Genomic DNA, 16,281 nt, shown 5'->3' with positions numbered 1-16,281 from the left:
CCGAACACCAACTTCTGTGTCACACTGACCGAACCTAAATCATCACAGGTGATGAGAGCTACATGTCTATCTATGAAACAGCAGTCTTTAATGGAAAATCAGTGGCCAATCAGTGACTGTAATTGATCTGGTAAGGAGGAAGGCAGACAAAAACACGAGTTCTACTGCAGCGTCCTGAGGTCTCTGTGGGGGAATATTTGTCTTCCATGTGACTTTGTCCTCTTTCCCAAAATCCATTTCCAAATGAAGGGTCTCCTTATATACAATTTTTTAAATTTCTGGAAATTTAGTATGTGATTCTGCACAAATTAATTTTTCATAAATGAATGTAGCAACAGCAAAAAGAGGGCAAAACCATCTGGTGTGTATTTTGTGTTGAATGATGAAGGCAGCCTTTTCCGTGTGGCTCTGAGTGTAGCGCGTGGAAACAAAAATTAAAATGATAAATATTTGTACGCTAGTCCGTTATATCATTTCTTTATAGAGTCACTAAGATACGCAGTGTTTAATCTTTGCAAAGCACGAGTAAAGATTAAACCCCCTTACCGTTATCACTATCGTCACTATACATTGCTTGGATACACATAAATAGACACATAAAGCCACAGAAAACACACACACACACACACACACACACACATGTACTCAAGCTGACAACTGTTTTTTCCTTTTTTCTTTTGTACTGAAAGCCAAAGAGGTACAAAAACACATCAAGTGGGAACTGCAGTTGTTTCCTTCTGCTGCTCAGGTAACAATGAGCTGCTGAGGAAGCATGCGCTCCGATGTACCACTTCCTGAAAAATAAAATTGAGGGAACATGGCGACTGCAATATTTTCTGGTCACGCAAAAAACAAATCCACCTTGCACAGCTGCAGAAAAGCACCTACACATACACACTATGATGGGATGCGCTCACAAACACGTGCACATTAAAGTTTGCGATTCATATCCTGCCTTTTAAATTCCAGTCTTCTTATAGATCAGAGAAAAAAAAGGCTATTTGCATCACTTGTTCATATGTAAGGAAAGTCGAGGGGTTGGATGACAAAGCCAAGAGTCGGTGCGTGTGTTTTATTCTCTGTGTGTGTGTAAGAATGCATGGAAATCTTGATGTCATTAAGGAAGTTTTTGTTTGTCCACTCTGAATTGTACTGAGCCCCAGAAACAACTTCTTGACGACAGATGTGTTATATAATCGGCACTTAATTGCAGTTGATCACGAAGTTTCGAAAGCAATGTAACACAAGAGCACACTCATACCAGATCTATTAAAGTCCGCTTCCATCTGGGTCACCTGAAATCCCCGTTTAAGCTCCCACCGAGTGCACAGATTATTAAGAAAATGTGCGCTTTACATCACGGGCACTGACCGAGGAGTCCAGGTTAAATGTTGGGATCTCTTAATGAAAGAAGGATTTTTAAACCTGAGGAAGTATTTAGAAGGAATCATAATGCTGCTCTGAGTGCTGCACGCAGATGTAGACTCATATTCTTTAAGGCCTGGTTTAAAACAGTTGAGATCTGTGTCATAAACACCACAGACAGATGTGTTACCGACCACGCAGCTGAAGTTGAGTGATTTAAAATAAGTAAAAGTACATAAAATTTAAGTTGTGTGATTAAAAACGGCACATTTCTCTGCTCTGAAATGCTGAGGTGAGGGTATTGATTGACAGCTCTCACATCAGCCTACGTGCACTAATCAGACAAACCTGGACGGCATCTTTTTAGCTAAACACCTAAGCTAAAGATTGAAAATACAATGTACACTGTAGATATGGAGTATTTTCATCTGTTTTAGGCTGTTTTCCTGGTAATGGCACTTTGGAACCCTTTTAGCATATATGTGCATTTACTTTATGTATAATGTGCTAAGAAGCCAACCTCTGCTTTTACCTTGCACAAGTCTAAATTAATTTAAGTGGTTATTGCCCTTCATTATCTAGTTTATTATCTGCCAGTAAAGACACACACAAATGGGGATCAATGGAAAAAAATAAAATCCAGCATGAAGTTTCAAAGCAAGCTCCAAAGAGATTCTGTGCTTACTCGGTGAAGAATCTGAAGTTTTCCAAACAGATTATTAATATAAAATACATTCTTGCATTTATTGTTAAAATACTTTCGCCTTCACAATAATAGAGCCTGGTGTTTTTTTTTTTTATTTGACAAAACTAAAAAAAAAAAACTCTAGTGTTTGAAGTTGATGTACGTCACTACATCCCACCATCCTCTAATTATTAACAAATATCAAAACCCTTGAAGCTGAGCTGCAGCATCCCTAAACGAGGACCTCTAGTGGTCAAATGCTGTATTGCTGAGGAGGCAAACAGGCTGAGCTCCTTTCAGATACTGAGATCAGCTCCATCAGCAAAGTGAAAATGACAGGAATGCTCCTGCTTTAATTTTTTTTTTTTTCTGTTCTGGTCTTTGGTGATGTAACAGGTCCCGAGTGAGGATTTTATACGTTTATTAGCCTCACAAACCAGCGCTGTTCTTAAGTCTCTTTTCAGTTGTGAATGCTGAATCAAACCCACTCCTCGCTCTGCCTGTTGAGGACGTGGCCTTCGTCATAGTTTCATGCAAGTTGACAGATTTATGTTCACATTAAGAAGATGTGCTGGACTGTGTTAGTCACAGCAGAAAAATGTGCAACCTGCACGCCTGTAACTCTTATTTATAATAATTTTTCTGAGAGCATTTCTGTTGCTCCTCATCACATTATTCTGAATATGGCTTTATGTCAGACTTGTGTCAGCATGCATCCTGATACAGGGCAGGTTCGCTTGGACAGAGCCACAACAGAAGTCCCAAACTTGTTGCTTGTTAGCTGCAGATTTCATGCAGATCGGTGGCTCCATGTTTGAGTTGAATGCAGTTGAAATTCTATACAGAAAAAGACGTTTGCTGTAAAATACATCTTCACAGCTAATATGTATTTGTAAAGGCATATAAATGAGGTTTCCATCATCTGAATTTATTGTAATAGACCATGCAATGTGCTCAAAATTAGCATAAGAGCTGACGAGTCAACATTTTTGACTTGTTGCTTGGATACACAGCTTCATTTGGATACTTTTATTTCACAATAAATCATATTTAAATCAAGTAAATCTTAAAAACAGAAAAAAAATGTGATTGTAACTCCAGAGATCTGAGGGCAGATCTCCTCTGGGATAAAGCGGATAAATCTGATGCGTCATGCTTTTCTAGATTATCACTCCAAAGATTTCCCCACCGTGTAAAATATACATAAAATATAGATGCATAGCTTAATAAAATGCTCGAATTTTACTTACCAAATATGGAACACATGCTTTTCTGACTCTCTGTGCAATTAACCTCACCACAAGCTGTATTATTTTCTCAGATAGCTTCACCAAAACAAAGGCCGCTCAGACTCGACTCATCAGAGATGAAGCCTTGCAGACGGCTTGTCAGCTCCCAGTGCAGATATTATGAAGGGATAAATGAGCTATAGAGGAAAAATAAAAGGGTATTGTACCGGGCTGTAAGCACCTTTATTTCTGTTACAAATTTGGGCATTTAAATATGGGAGTTAATGTGGATTCACTTGCTTTTGGCTTTAGCCTCAAGTGGCCACTCAGTGAACTGCAGGCGATTAAAGGCAAAATTAACAGAGTGATAAATTTATGATATTCCTGAAAGACAAAGCCACATCTGACAGAACCTGTACATTTGATTGTCTGCCAAGCTGTATATACTGTTTGAAGGAGGAAAGAGGGAGAAAGGAGGCCACAGAGGCAGCGAGTGTAGGATGCTTTCTTAGATTTTGTTACAAGATCCCTGACAAAAACTTCCTCCAGTATAACCACAAAGACACGGCGTTCCAGTGTTCAAATTTCCCTGAATGTTACTTTGACCATGATCCCAGCCCACCAGAGATTATGCAAAGCAGCTTTTCATAATGAATCCCTCTAGGTGTTCTGTGTGGAAGCCATCGTGTGGTCTCGTGGAGCCTCGCAGACTCCGGGCGTCTCTCTGTCGTCCTGTTGGTGTTCAACTGATCCCGGTGCTAGCAGATGACTCATTTCCACAGTCTAAACAGTGCAAATTGTGTGTGTGAGTGTGCACGTCTGTTTGAATGTGTGTATGCCTGTGCATGCTTGTTTGGTTTGTGCCACATCCGGACCCACTGTTTACAAGCCTTTCTAAACAGGGGAAGCCTGCTGGAGCAGAAAGGGCCAGTAAAATTGATTATATGGAATAATAAACACAAAATGCACCGCTGTGTCAGCTGAAAGCTTTTCGGTCAGCCTGTGATTTGACGGCGAAGATCAGGCTCGATATTTAGCCACCACTTCTCGAACTTAGACTAAACGGTTTAAATGATTTACACGGGAAATGTGCAAAGTGATTTGGCCAACACGCTTAGTGAAAATCCCCTAAAGCTAAATATTCAGTACGTGAGCGTTTTTAACCCGAACCATTGATCTTCCTGGCCTTCAGACTCAGGAAATGGAGACCAGAGGTTTCTCCACGGTGCAGAAACGAGGAGGAAAAACGGCAGCAGAAAAGGAGCAGAGTTTTGTGTGTTTGACATAAATTTTGCTGCAGAAGACTAAATGGGCCAAAGAGTGCTAACTGCTCACTGATGTTTACAGCGGCAGCATTGCCTTATAAAGTGCTTTTCCCAAGTTGTCTGTCCTTTTAAAGACACATTAGGGATTTCAGGACAGGTCACATAAATATCAGTCGGATCAGCCTGTGAGGTTTATTTGAGGCCCCTGTTTATAAAATCCGGAAGTGTGCTGCTTGTGCTCCTTAAACCCAACACATAGCTTTTTCCAGTGACAGCGGTGTGTGTGTGCGCGCGCATGCATGTTTATCCGTGCACATGTGTATTTGTCTTTGTCATGTGTGTGTGTGTGTGTGTGTGTGTGCACTTCAAGAACACATATTATTACTGTGTTTCAGTTCCGGGAACAGATGTTGGGTATTGTAAATACAGGTGCACGGAGCGCTCCGGAAGCCCCGGCGAGTAATGAAAACGTTCCTGTGGTTTTGGTGATGGTGTAATGCTCGAAGTATTTCACAATTCACTCGAGGCCAGCGTTGCTGGGGAGTTCCGGCTCACTGTCACTGCTTTTCGGTGCAGAAGCACTCAGCGCGCTGTAACAAAAGTACATAGTCGCGATTATTCTGCGTCGAAATGTTGACTGCAGCTTTGATATGCAGATATGCTTTTGTTGTGGGTGACGATCTGCTCTCTCTGACCGTGCCACTTTGTCAGGTTTTGTAATCTTGCCTGCTGGAACTCCTTTTCTTCCTCTCTGAAAGCTGAGGGCATGTTGAGTGGACCTGCAGCTGCGTGAACAGAAAGCGTGCACTGAAAACCTCCTCGAATATTCACTGTAGAATCACAAGCACAAAGTGCTGCAGTGATTTACTTTACTGCATTATGTGTGAAGCAGTGGTTACATTGTCCCATTTTAGAAGTTGGCAAAAGTTTATGACCACCCCCAGCGGTATGCATCGGTAGTCTTCAGGTGCTGCACAGATCTTTGCAGATTGTTGTCGACGTGATCTAGGTGTGTGCTGTCACCAGGTGGCGCTATCCAAAAATATGAGGAAAAATTATAAATGCGGGCTACTTTTATTTATTTGTGCTCGTTTTTAAAGCTCCCCTCGAGTGTTAAAAGCAGCGTAAACCACTGTCTGCACTTCTGAGCGTCACTTTTTTTTAAATTTTCACACTGAACTCCGCCGACACTTTCTATCCTGTTCAAGCCAACTTCTCAGCTAGTAAGTATTCTAACCATGCATACTGTCATCTCTGCTGTTTTTTAAGACTGCACTCTAACACGTCTGTGTTGGCAGCGTACCCATAGTCCTTTGCTCTGCACAGCCAAAGACTCTAGGCCCCTCAAAGGTTGCCCATAAACTGGTTTGAGAGCTTCTTGTGTACTTTTCTGCTAGTAGATATGAGGTGTCATTTAAACTATTATGGCAATATTTATGGAAATGCATAAATCTTTATGATACTTTCAGTGCCTTAAATTTTGCACAGGCACATTTATCATAAACTCAACATATCTGCTCTTCCATCCTTTGAGATTTAATCCAAAGAAACTCATCAAAATATTCTTAAAAAAATATCCACGCCCCCCCCCCCCGCCCTCTGCGCCTAATCATAAGAACCGGCTTGAAGTGCAGGGGGGGGCTCTTTCCCTTCTGCTGTGTGGATAGGTTGGAAATGGATAATAAATATAAAACAAAGTATTAAGACGAGGTTTCAGGTTTCTGGGGTGCAGATCTACAAACGTACATAAAAAGCTATTAACTTTGCTACATTTTTTTTTCTCCAGGGCAGCACGGAGGCGCGGTGGTTAGCACTGCTGCCTCACAGTTAGAATACCGCCTGGGTTCGATTCCACCTTGGCCTGGGCCCCTCCCTCTCTCTCTCTGTGTAGAGCTTGCATGTTCTCCCCGTGTCTGCGTGGGTTCTCTCTGGGTTTCCTCCCACCGTCCAAAGACATGCACTTACTGGGGTTAGGTTAATTGGAAACTCTAAATTGCCCATAGGTGTGAGCGTGAATGCGAGTGTGGATGTTGTCTGTCTCTCTGTGTTGGCTCTGCGACAGGCTGGTGACCTGTACAGGGTCCCCCCCCCCCCCCCCCCCCCCACGCGTCCCTGAACAGGATAAGCGAAGTGAATGGATGGATGGACGTTTTTCTCCATTCTAGTGTATAGTAGAAGTTGTTGATTTTTGACTTTTGAAAGTTAATGTTGGCCTTTAAAAATAATATAATACATGTCTATTTGTGGCCTCGTCACAGGTTAAACTCTGACTTCTTTAAATTTTTAAGTTTTCAGAAACTTAAAGAGGTCCAGTTGCCTTTTTTCAAGCGGCACAGACTGCCGTGGCCTGGGTGACTGAGAACCTACACAAACATCTCAGGTTAAAGTGTCTCTAAGTGATGTTTGGTATTCAGAGGTTTGATTCTCTTGTTGAAAGGCCAGCTTGGTATGGGGTCAGAGGATGTGACCCCTGAATAGAGGGCCTTGATTTGGGGCGAGGCCTGTTTTGGATGGATGTAATTAAGACCGTGCCTATGGAAAAAAAAAAAACAAAAACAAATAATTGCTCTCCTCTGTTTCTTCTTTCCAAGCCTAACTCTGTGAAACGAGCTCTTCCCTCTCTTCCATACCTCGTTTAGGCCCTGGTGTGATGTTTTGCAAATGTGCATTCTTGTACATTTAGGAGGCCCCTTTTTCTCTCCGTTCCCTCTGGACCCCTGGTGAATTTGAAGCATTCTGGAAAAGAGGAGTGTGCAAGAAAAAAAAAAGAGAAAGGAATAGGAAAATGAGTCCACAGAAGGTTCAGATTAAATTGTGTTGTGTTGCTCCTTTTTTTTCCCCCTCCTCTCCTCCCATCGGATGTTTTCATAACTAAACCAAATGTGTGCTTGAAGTCAGCCAAGAGATTCCCTGAAGCAAAATGTTAAAGTCAAATTGTTGAATCAAGTTTCCGCCGCCCTGCAGGCATCCAGGCTGCATTTGAAGCTCTGCGGCTCACGGAGCCTGTTTTCCCTTCGGTCAGGCCGTTTCTCTGCACAGCTTTTCAGCTTCTGACAGAGTGTTGCATTCAATCCAGACAGTTTTGGATGATTTTTGATGAAACAGTTATTAAACTTATGTCAGCTGTGTTTTTTTTTCATTTTATTTTTAATTTTCAGGCTTGTATTCAGCCTCAGTACTAACTGGAACCTTTAAAATTAGCTGCCTGTCAAAGCTTATTGCAGATGATGAGTGTTTAACTTTAGCTGCTCACAGAAATGTGGACAAAAAAAAAGCAATATTAATAAACTACAATGCCTCAACCCCTGCAGAAGTATGAAAGCATTTTTTAAAAATGTGATTTGGCATAATTGCTGCATTTTGCTTTTATTTTAATGTCAGTATATTCATGTTTTATGCTACTTTACATTGTTTCTGACACATTTTCTGTACTTGGGCAGGCTGCCCAGGGGTGTTCATCAAGAGGCTGTCCAAGTATATTTGGTGATTCCTTTACTTACGTTGTTTTTAATCCATCTGAGAGGACATGTGAACACTCTCCTGGCTCTTATTTTCAAAGTCCATTTGCTCCCAGACAGCCCCGGCTTTCTCATGTTTTACCTGCCGGCTGTTTCACTGGCCAGGTTGCTGTTGTGGTGGTCCTTGATGACAGTTAGCTGCTTTTTGATCGAGTCTCTCGTCCTGGTGTTCATGCTCCAGCTCCGCAGATCAACTCTGAGCTGGACGGACACCCCAACCAGAACCTACAGCAGTTACAGAACTGCTTAATGTGCTGCAGAGCAGAGCAGAGCAAGGGCGACCGTGACCAGCTGCAGTCCAAGTTGGTGGAGTTCATCTTCAGGATGAGAGATCCAATGAAGAAGCAGCTTATCATATTGGCCTGTTATTTATGTATTACAAAGTACACAATAATATATTTGCAGAGAAAATCTGTGGAAAACGCTATTTTATCTTTCATCATCTTTGTCATCCACTTTGTGTAACTTTTTATAGCAGTCCTCTCAGCTCAAACAAGATCTAAACCCAGCAGTTTCTCCTGCTTTTGGTCCTCTTCCATCATCTTCTCAGCATTTAAGGAGGCTGAGGCCCTCTGCCTTTGCAGGGCAGGCAGCTTTGGTTTGGGGTTAGTGCACATGGTGTTGTGGCTGGTGCTCCTCCTGGTCTCCCTCCTCACCCCAGCTTCCTTCCACATCCTATCCCGTCTTGCCTCGTCTGTTCCACTCAAACCAGATGTTTTTGTGCGGTCTGAGCAGTGCCGGGACGAAGCATTATCGCAGATGAAGAGCTGAAGCAGCGGCCAGGTGGAATGATGGGATGTTTAGACCTGTGGGGATTGAGAGTAAGAAGTAGGGTGGGTGTTTGGGGATAGAGATTGAAGGACCGAGAAAAATACATCATACACCAGGGAGCCGGGACTGGGGAACACATTGACCTCGGCTCGACAAATGCGTTTCCAATAATTGTGTTTCTCCTTCTTCTTCCCCTTGCTCCCTCACTGTCTGTCTGTCTGTCTGTCTGTCCCTTGCCTAGTCAGACGGGTCCTGGAAAATATAAACAGGATGCACTCTTGTCTGATCGTAAATCCCCTCTCGTCTGCTCTCTGGCCCCGAGCCCTGGACCACGTCTGTTCCCCTACAGCCCTCTCCACTCCGGCTCCTACCCAGACCCCCCTCCACCCCAATCCTGCTGCTCAGAAGAGGAAGCCAAGAGTGTGTGTGTTTGTGTAATATGTGCACATGTGCATTGAGAACGGTTGTGTGTCTAATATACTGTTACCCAACACTGGGGTTGAAAACGTGGTTGTGGGCTGGTTTTGTAACTACTAATCATTGGCGGCATTTAGCATGTAATTAACTCAGAGAAGACCTGTCCTCCCACCTGTAGGGGTTAAATCTGCACAGCTGGATGCAAGCTGATCCACACATGTAGCCTCATTTTTTTTTACCTTTCTCATGCATTTGTCCTTACATATTTAGTAACGATGGAAAGCAGTATTGCCAGCAGACCTACTTGCAGATCTTTTATAGTTAACTAGTTGATACATGTGGCAACACTGCAGATGCTTTCAGGCTTCTAAATGTACCTGTGCAGCATGTTAGGTTGTTGCAATAATTTTGGAGAAAACGGCAGACCCTCTTTAACCAAAAATTGTAAGAAGGTCCTTTGTTGAGAACGTGCTTCAGAGCAAGATCGTTAATCAATCTTCATTTCCTTCTGTGACATAGATAACAGCTGTGGTTGTTAACTGCAGGAAAATCAAAAGTAAGTTCCATCAGCACGTGCTGCTTAGCCTCCTCTAAATAAGGCGCTTGACCACAGCTGCTCGGCATCCGACAACAGAAGACAGAGCAGCTTTCTATGGTTAGCAGGCGTGTTTAATGACCTTTCCAGTAAATGAATAATTTTTTATAACCTTTTCTTCAGAAGTATGTGCTCCGTGTCAGTCATCACCTCACAATTTTTCAAAGCTAACTCGGCCCAGACTCTTTCTCCTGCGATCACTCTGCATCGACCGTTTTTGCAGAGCGAAACACAGGCTCGTTTTTTTATGATGCTGACACATCAGTGTTTGTTTTCTTATCTTCTTTTTATTCCGTTGCAGACTAAAGCTATTCAAACCTTAAGCTCTTCAATTACACTTTCCTTCCCTTCAGCCTGCATACTTTTCTCTGCAATAATGCAGGCCCAATTCTTTTCACCCAAAAGGGGAATTAGTGTTCATTTTGAGATTTGCATTCAGTAGGTGTGTATCATCACAGCATGTACGAGCCTGAATGTTTTCAGTAAAAAGTTGGACTTTGTGCATCTGGGAAACTGTGGAGAAAAATGACACTATCATTGCTGTTTTAGGCACCGGTTACAAAAAAATGGAGGCTTTTGAATTTGAAATTATATAAATCTCTATGATATATTGCTTTCTTCCACCTCTTTAAGCTGTTTTGCTTTTTTTTTTTTTTTTTTAAATATATACATCAAAATATTTTCCCTTCAGGTCACGTCTGGGTCAGTTTTGTCTTCTTCAGCATGAAGGGATTTTTCTTGTGATGCAGTGAAAGGTTTAACTGTTGTCTGTGCAGGTTTGCATGCGCTGAGACGAGCACTGGGAGGTTCCCATCAGCCACCGTCCGACCAGCAGCTGATGGGAACGGTGACGGTCACTCTGCAGGACCTCCAGTGGGCCGCGTCTGCTGTGAAGCCCAGCGCCATGAGGGAGGTTGCTATTGATGTCCCCAAGGTCTGTTTTTCTCTGTCATTCACTCCTGTCCTTAGTTTGTTTGCACACACCTGTCTGTCTTTTATAAATGAGGAAAATATCTTTTTCAAATCCCACTAATCTGCAGGAAATGTCCCTCATATGGATTTTTACTGTTAATAGAACTTTGGTGCTTCTGGCTCGGATGACTGAAACTAAACTCCTGTTCGATCCTCAAGTTTTTTATTTGACCGTTTGGCATAAACCTCTAAATGTAATCATTCTTGTAGGTCCATAATATAAAATTGTTAGAGTAGGGACTTTATTGGCACCACAAATTATGTCAAAGTAACTCAGTTGGGTTCTTTAGTTCCTGAAATTGTGTCCAGCCTTTGGAAACATTTCTGCTGTAGAAACAGGATAACAACTGTTAATGTGAGTGAAAGTCGGACTGTTGATCAGGGAGAAAAATAAAGGACATAAAACTGAGTAACTGATGCTTTCCAGACCCCAGACCAAATAAAACTCCCTTATCATTCCCGAGTATTGCCAGAATTTGTCTCCTGGCTGTGGAATGGTCAAACTAAGGAAATAAGTTAGATAAACGCAGTTCTTTAGAGCTAACATCAGAGTACAACACCTGTGACAACAAAAGCAACAGACATGAAATGCAGTAAAAAATAAATATGTATCTCCACCAACTCCATAAAGAAATCTGGTTCTTGAGCTGCTAAATGCTCCACCATGATCAGCACTGTCACTGCTGTGAGGGTAGAAGAAGAAGAACTTTATTGATCCCAGAGGGAAGTTCATATGTCTGACATAGTTCATCTGTGTGAGAGTCGAAAAGCCTGATGGCTGTGGGTATGAATGATTTTTATGCAATTCTGTCATTCCTTGCACACATCCTCAGACTATATAAAAGACACGGTCACGGTGACGTCACGTATCACCTTCCAAACCTCAGTCCTAACATCTGGGGAGCTGCCATTGTTGGTCTTTCGGGAACCAGAAGTGAGCGTATTTGGAAGAGCGGGTGGAGTGCTGCGTTCTGAGCCGAGGCTAGCAAGCTTGGTTAGTAAGCTGGACCATAAACTGTTCGATTCACAGACACAGATACCTGCTAATTAGTGCTAAACAGACCCCTATATCAGTAGATACACTCACAATGATCGGTGGTCTTAAAGGAGTCAGCACTTCAAACTGGCTTTTAATTTGTTGTTCCTGAATGTAAACATATTAATTTCATAGCTGAAGTTGGACATTTTGAGTTTATGAGTTTAATGTTGACACAGTGTCACTGTGTCAACTTCATTACATTTAGCAGATTGTTATTATGAAAATATCGATTAGCGCCATGTTAAATCCAAAGGGACAAAGCTCTGAGGCTGGGATCGTGCTCGCTCGAGGACGTAGACTCGCATGCAGATTCTCATTTTATTCGCTTTCAGCCGGATCTTGATACTAACATGTTAAAGAGTACTCTGGGGAAAAATGAAGAGACCCCCCCTCCTCACATACCCGACTTGTTTATAGCATCATTCATAATGATCAAAGGAAGTAGATTGATTTACTTCATTTAGGCCTTGAAAATAAAGATCTGGAAATCAAACGGTGTCACCAGAAAAGCTAAAAGCAAAACAATCCCCTAACTACCCTCTGACCACTGAGTCACCACCTTATGGGGGCCAGGCTGCGGAAGAGTGGAAATGACCCTATGGCCATTTTACCCTCCACTGCAATGAAGATGAATCACGTGCTCTGAGTGGATGAAGGGGGGAAAGAAAGGAGGGGAGGGACAGAGGGGAAGGAGAGATGAGAGGACAGTGGTGAGACTCCAGGATGTTTTGGAGTTTGCATGTGCAAGACATAACGGACAGGAAGAGGGCTAACATCATCCTCCTCCTCCAGTAATTGAAAGCAGATCGGGTCGCTGACGGTTCCTGCCAGCAACCAAAAAAAGAGAAAGCGAGAAGAAGAAGAAGAAACGTCCTTCCTATCCCTTCACCTCCACCCGCCTCCCCTTTTCTTTCTGCAGCAGTCTGCACTGAACTCACCCAGAGACATTGAGTCCTTGCGGCCGGTTCCTGGAAACAAGAGAGGAGTGAGTTTGAGTTTGGATTTTTTTTTATTCCCCTTGCAAAGCTCAGCTGAAAGGGCAGCCGCAGAGCCCCGGACTTGATTATATCCACATGAGTGCAAACATTTGTTTCTAATCCATTTTATATAAGAAACTTCCAGTGGTGCCGGATGAATACATGCCTCGAGTTCCTCTGAAACCTTCTCAGATCACAGATCTAGAGATTTTACAGAATACGCCTCTCAACTTACCATTTATTTATGAATAAATAAATCAAAAGTTTGATTTAATCCTTTGTTTGCTCTGTGGCAAGAATTTTTTCATCCTATCTCAGTTTACCCAGCATTGCTTTTTTTTTTTTAATGAGCATCTTCCACTTTATAGCCTGGCTTTAATATTTTTATTTGGCAGCTGTATAACAAGCCCATTATTTTTCCTTTTAAACATACTCCTTGTCTCTCTTGATTTTTTTTCCCTTTTTTGTCTCAGAAGTCCTCCACACCCTCCTCTCAGCCCCATCAAAGGACCAGAGAAGGCCCCTTGTAAAGTTCAGAAAACAACAGTAAAAGATAATAACTGGGTCTCGTGCAAAAAGGAAGGGGGGGGGCACAGCACAGGGAGGTGTGAGTCAAAACATCGCCGTCTAATTCCACAAACACTTCATTCGTGACAAAAGGCAGCTTACACTTAATGTGACTTTATATTGTTATTTCTTACAGTGACTCCATTAAGTCTGCAGAGATAACCAAAAAAGTACTGCAAAAAAATACAAAATAAAAAGGGGGAAGATGAGCATATTCAAGGATTCTTTGTCATTCGCATCACATTTGCATGAAGTGGAAGGTCCCAGTGATGCCCATGTAATGGTTAAGACAGTTTTCAAGTATCTTAAAGAAGAATAAATATAACTAACAATAATATAAAAATCAAATATATACACACCTACATGTATGCATACATAAACATACACACATGTACATGTGTACCTTCCAAGATAAACCGAATAAATATAAGAATAAACAATATGGAATAGACAGTTTATGTGTCACAGCAGTGACCTTTGCATGGTGGCAGCAGCATGAGTGTGTGCAAGGGTCGATGGAGGAAGGGCAGTGCAGCTACACAGCCCCACCAGAGTTCAGCAGTGTTACAGCTTCAGGGAAGAAGCTGTTCCTGCTCTTGATGCTCCTCAGCCTCCTGCCTGAGGGGAGGGGAACTAAAAGGGTGTGCTGGGTGTGGGGGGGTCCTTCGGGATGCAGGTGGCTCTTCCTGCATCTGGAGTTGTAAATGGCGGTGGTGGTGAACAGAACAGAAGAAAGCTCCGCACACAGGCCTGGGGGGGGGGGGCCCGTGCGGGGGATGATGGGGGAGGAGGAGACTTTGTGGATCCTCACATATTGCGGCCTTTTCGTCAGGAAGTGCAGGACCCAGGTGCAGAGGGAGGCGCTCAATCCAATTGTGGGGAGTTTGTGCACCAGGTTCTGTATAACGATGGTGTTGAAGGCTGATGTGAAGTCCACAAGGAGCATACGGACATAGGAGTCCTTACACTCCAGGTGGGCGAGGGTGGTCTGAACCACAGAGGAGGTGGCATCCTCCGTGGACCGGTTCTTCTGGTATGCATATTGGTGTGGGTCTACAGTGACATCGATGGTGTCCTCGATGTGGGCCATAACCAGTCTCTTAAAGCACTTCATGACTATCGGGGTGAGAACTACTGGCCGATAGTCATTCAGGCCTGTCACTGTGGTGGTGAACTTTAAGCAGGTGGGGACAACTGCTTGTGTGAGGGTGGAGTTGAAAATGTCAGTCAACCCCCCTGAGAGTTGGTCTGCACAGTCCTTCAGCACCTGCCGAGGGATGTTGTCTGGGCCAGCAGCTCTGAGGGGATTAATGCTCTGTAGGATCCTCCTCACCTCTGCTGGGGTCACAATGAGGGACTCTTCTGCAGGTGGTGGGGTGAGTCTGATGGTGGAGGGGGTGGTGGGGTCCTCAAAGCGGGCGTAGAACCTGTTGAGAGTGTCAGGCAGAGAAGAGTCCCTAGGACATTGTACATCTCTGGAGTTATAGTCTGTGATGCACTTAATGACTTTCCACATGCTCCGTAGATCCTGGGAGGAGAAGAGTCCTTGGATCTTCTGAGCATATGTGGCTTTGGTCCTCTTTATGCCAGCAGTCTCTTCTGGCCCTGCTGAGGGCTGAGCTAATTTGGAGGCTAACATCCTTTTTCACTGCTTTTGACCCGAGCAGCTGTTCATCATTAACGTGAATTTGCTTAGTGGTCAATAGTGTCACTTCTCTGCTGTGAGAGAAGTGACACGGTGGTCTGATCAAACAGAGGCCGCTCTGCAGGGTGCGTTGGATTCAACCGACTGGGACATGTTTCGCAGCAGCGCGGGCGGAGACATCGAGGAGTTTACGGAAACTGTTGTGGGATTTATTGGGAAAGTTGTTGAAGACACTTCACTTAGGAGGACCATCAGGACTTTTCCCAACCAGAAGCCGTGGGTGGATAAATCTGTCCGCGACGCCCTGAGGTCCCGCACCGTTGCCTACAACTCCGGCCTCGCCTCTGGGAACATGGAGGACTACAAGGGTGCATCATACAACGTCCGCAGAGCGGTGAAAGAGGCAAAACATCGCTACGGCCGCAGACTGGAACAGCAACTACAACAGTCTGACTCCAGGGGACTGTGGCAGGGACTACGCACCATCACGGACTACAAAGCACCACACACACACCCGGTGAGTGCCGACGCTTCTCTGGCTGATGAACTCAACATCTTCTTTGCGCGCTTTGAGTCGGGAAGCCAACAGCCCTCTGCGCTCCCGGCCGGAGGGGCGGAGACACTCACTGTGACGGAGCGCGACGTGAGGAGGGCGTTTAGACGTGTAAACACCAGGAAAGCGGCTGGACCAGACGGTATTAGTGGACGTGTCCTTAAGACCTGCGCTGACCAGCTGGCACCTGTGTTTACAGTGATATTCAACCTCTCACTGAAACTGTGTGTGATTCCCACCTGCTTTAAAAAGGCCATCATAGTCCCTGTCCCAAAGAAACCACACCCCAGCAGCCCCAATGACTTCAGGCCCATAGCGCTCACCTCTGTGGTGATGAAGTGTTTTGAGAGACTCATCAAGACATTCATCACCTCCTCACTGCCCACCACCCTCGACCCACTACAGTTTGCATACCGGCCAGACAGATCCACAGATGACGCCATATCCTTCCTCCTCCACAAGACCCTTTCACACATAGACACTGGTAAGGGGAACTATGTGAGAGTGCTGTTTGTAGATTACAGCTCAGCATTCAACACCATAGTTCCCTCCAGGCTGGTCTCTAAGCTGCTGGACCTGGGCCTGGGCCCATCCCTGTGCAGGTGGGTTCACAGCTTCCTGACCAGCAGACCACAGGTGGTACGAGTGGGTCACCTCACCTCATCCTCCCTCACCCTCAACAC

At 44.0% G+C, this 16,281-nt stretch overlaps 1 protein-coding gene across 1 annotated transcript in view; it reads left to right on the top strand.

The window, feature by feature from the left end:
• The window catches only part of afg2a (AFG2 AAA ATPase homolog A), a 110,567-nt gene that overhangs the window by 10,065 nt on the left and 84,221 nt on the right, over positions 1-16,281 (top strand). Inside the window, exon 11 of the mRNA XM_030739292.1 lies at positions 10,622-10,779. Within this exon, the coding sequence (XP_030595152.1) occupies positions 10,622-10,779 (158 nt within the window). The remainder of the gene's footprint in view (positions 1-10,621; positions 10,780-16,281) is intronic.

The sequence above is a fragment of the Archocentrus centrarchus genome, chromosome 10, assembly GCF_007364275.1.
Source record: "Archocentrus centrarchus isolate MPI-CPG fArcCen1 chromosome 10, fArcCen1, whole genome shotgun sequence".
Taxonomy (NCBI): domain Eukaryota; kingdom Metazoa; phylum Chordata; class Actinopteri; order Cichliformes; family Cichlidae; genus Archocentrus; species Archocentrus centrarchus.
This window is presented reverse-complemented; position numbering and strand designations above follow the sequence as displayed.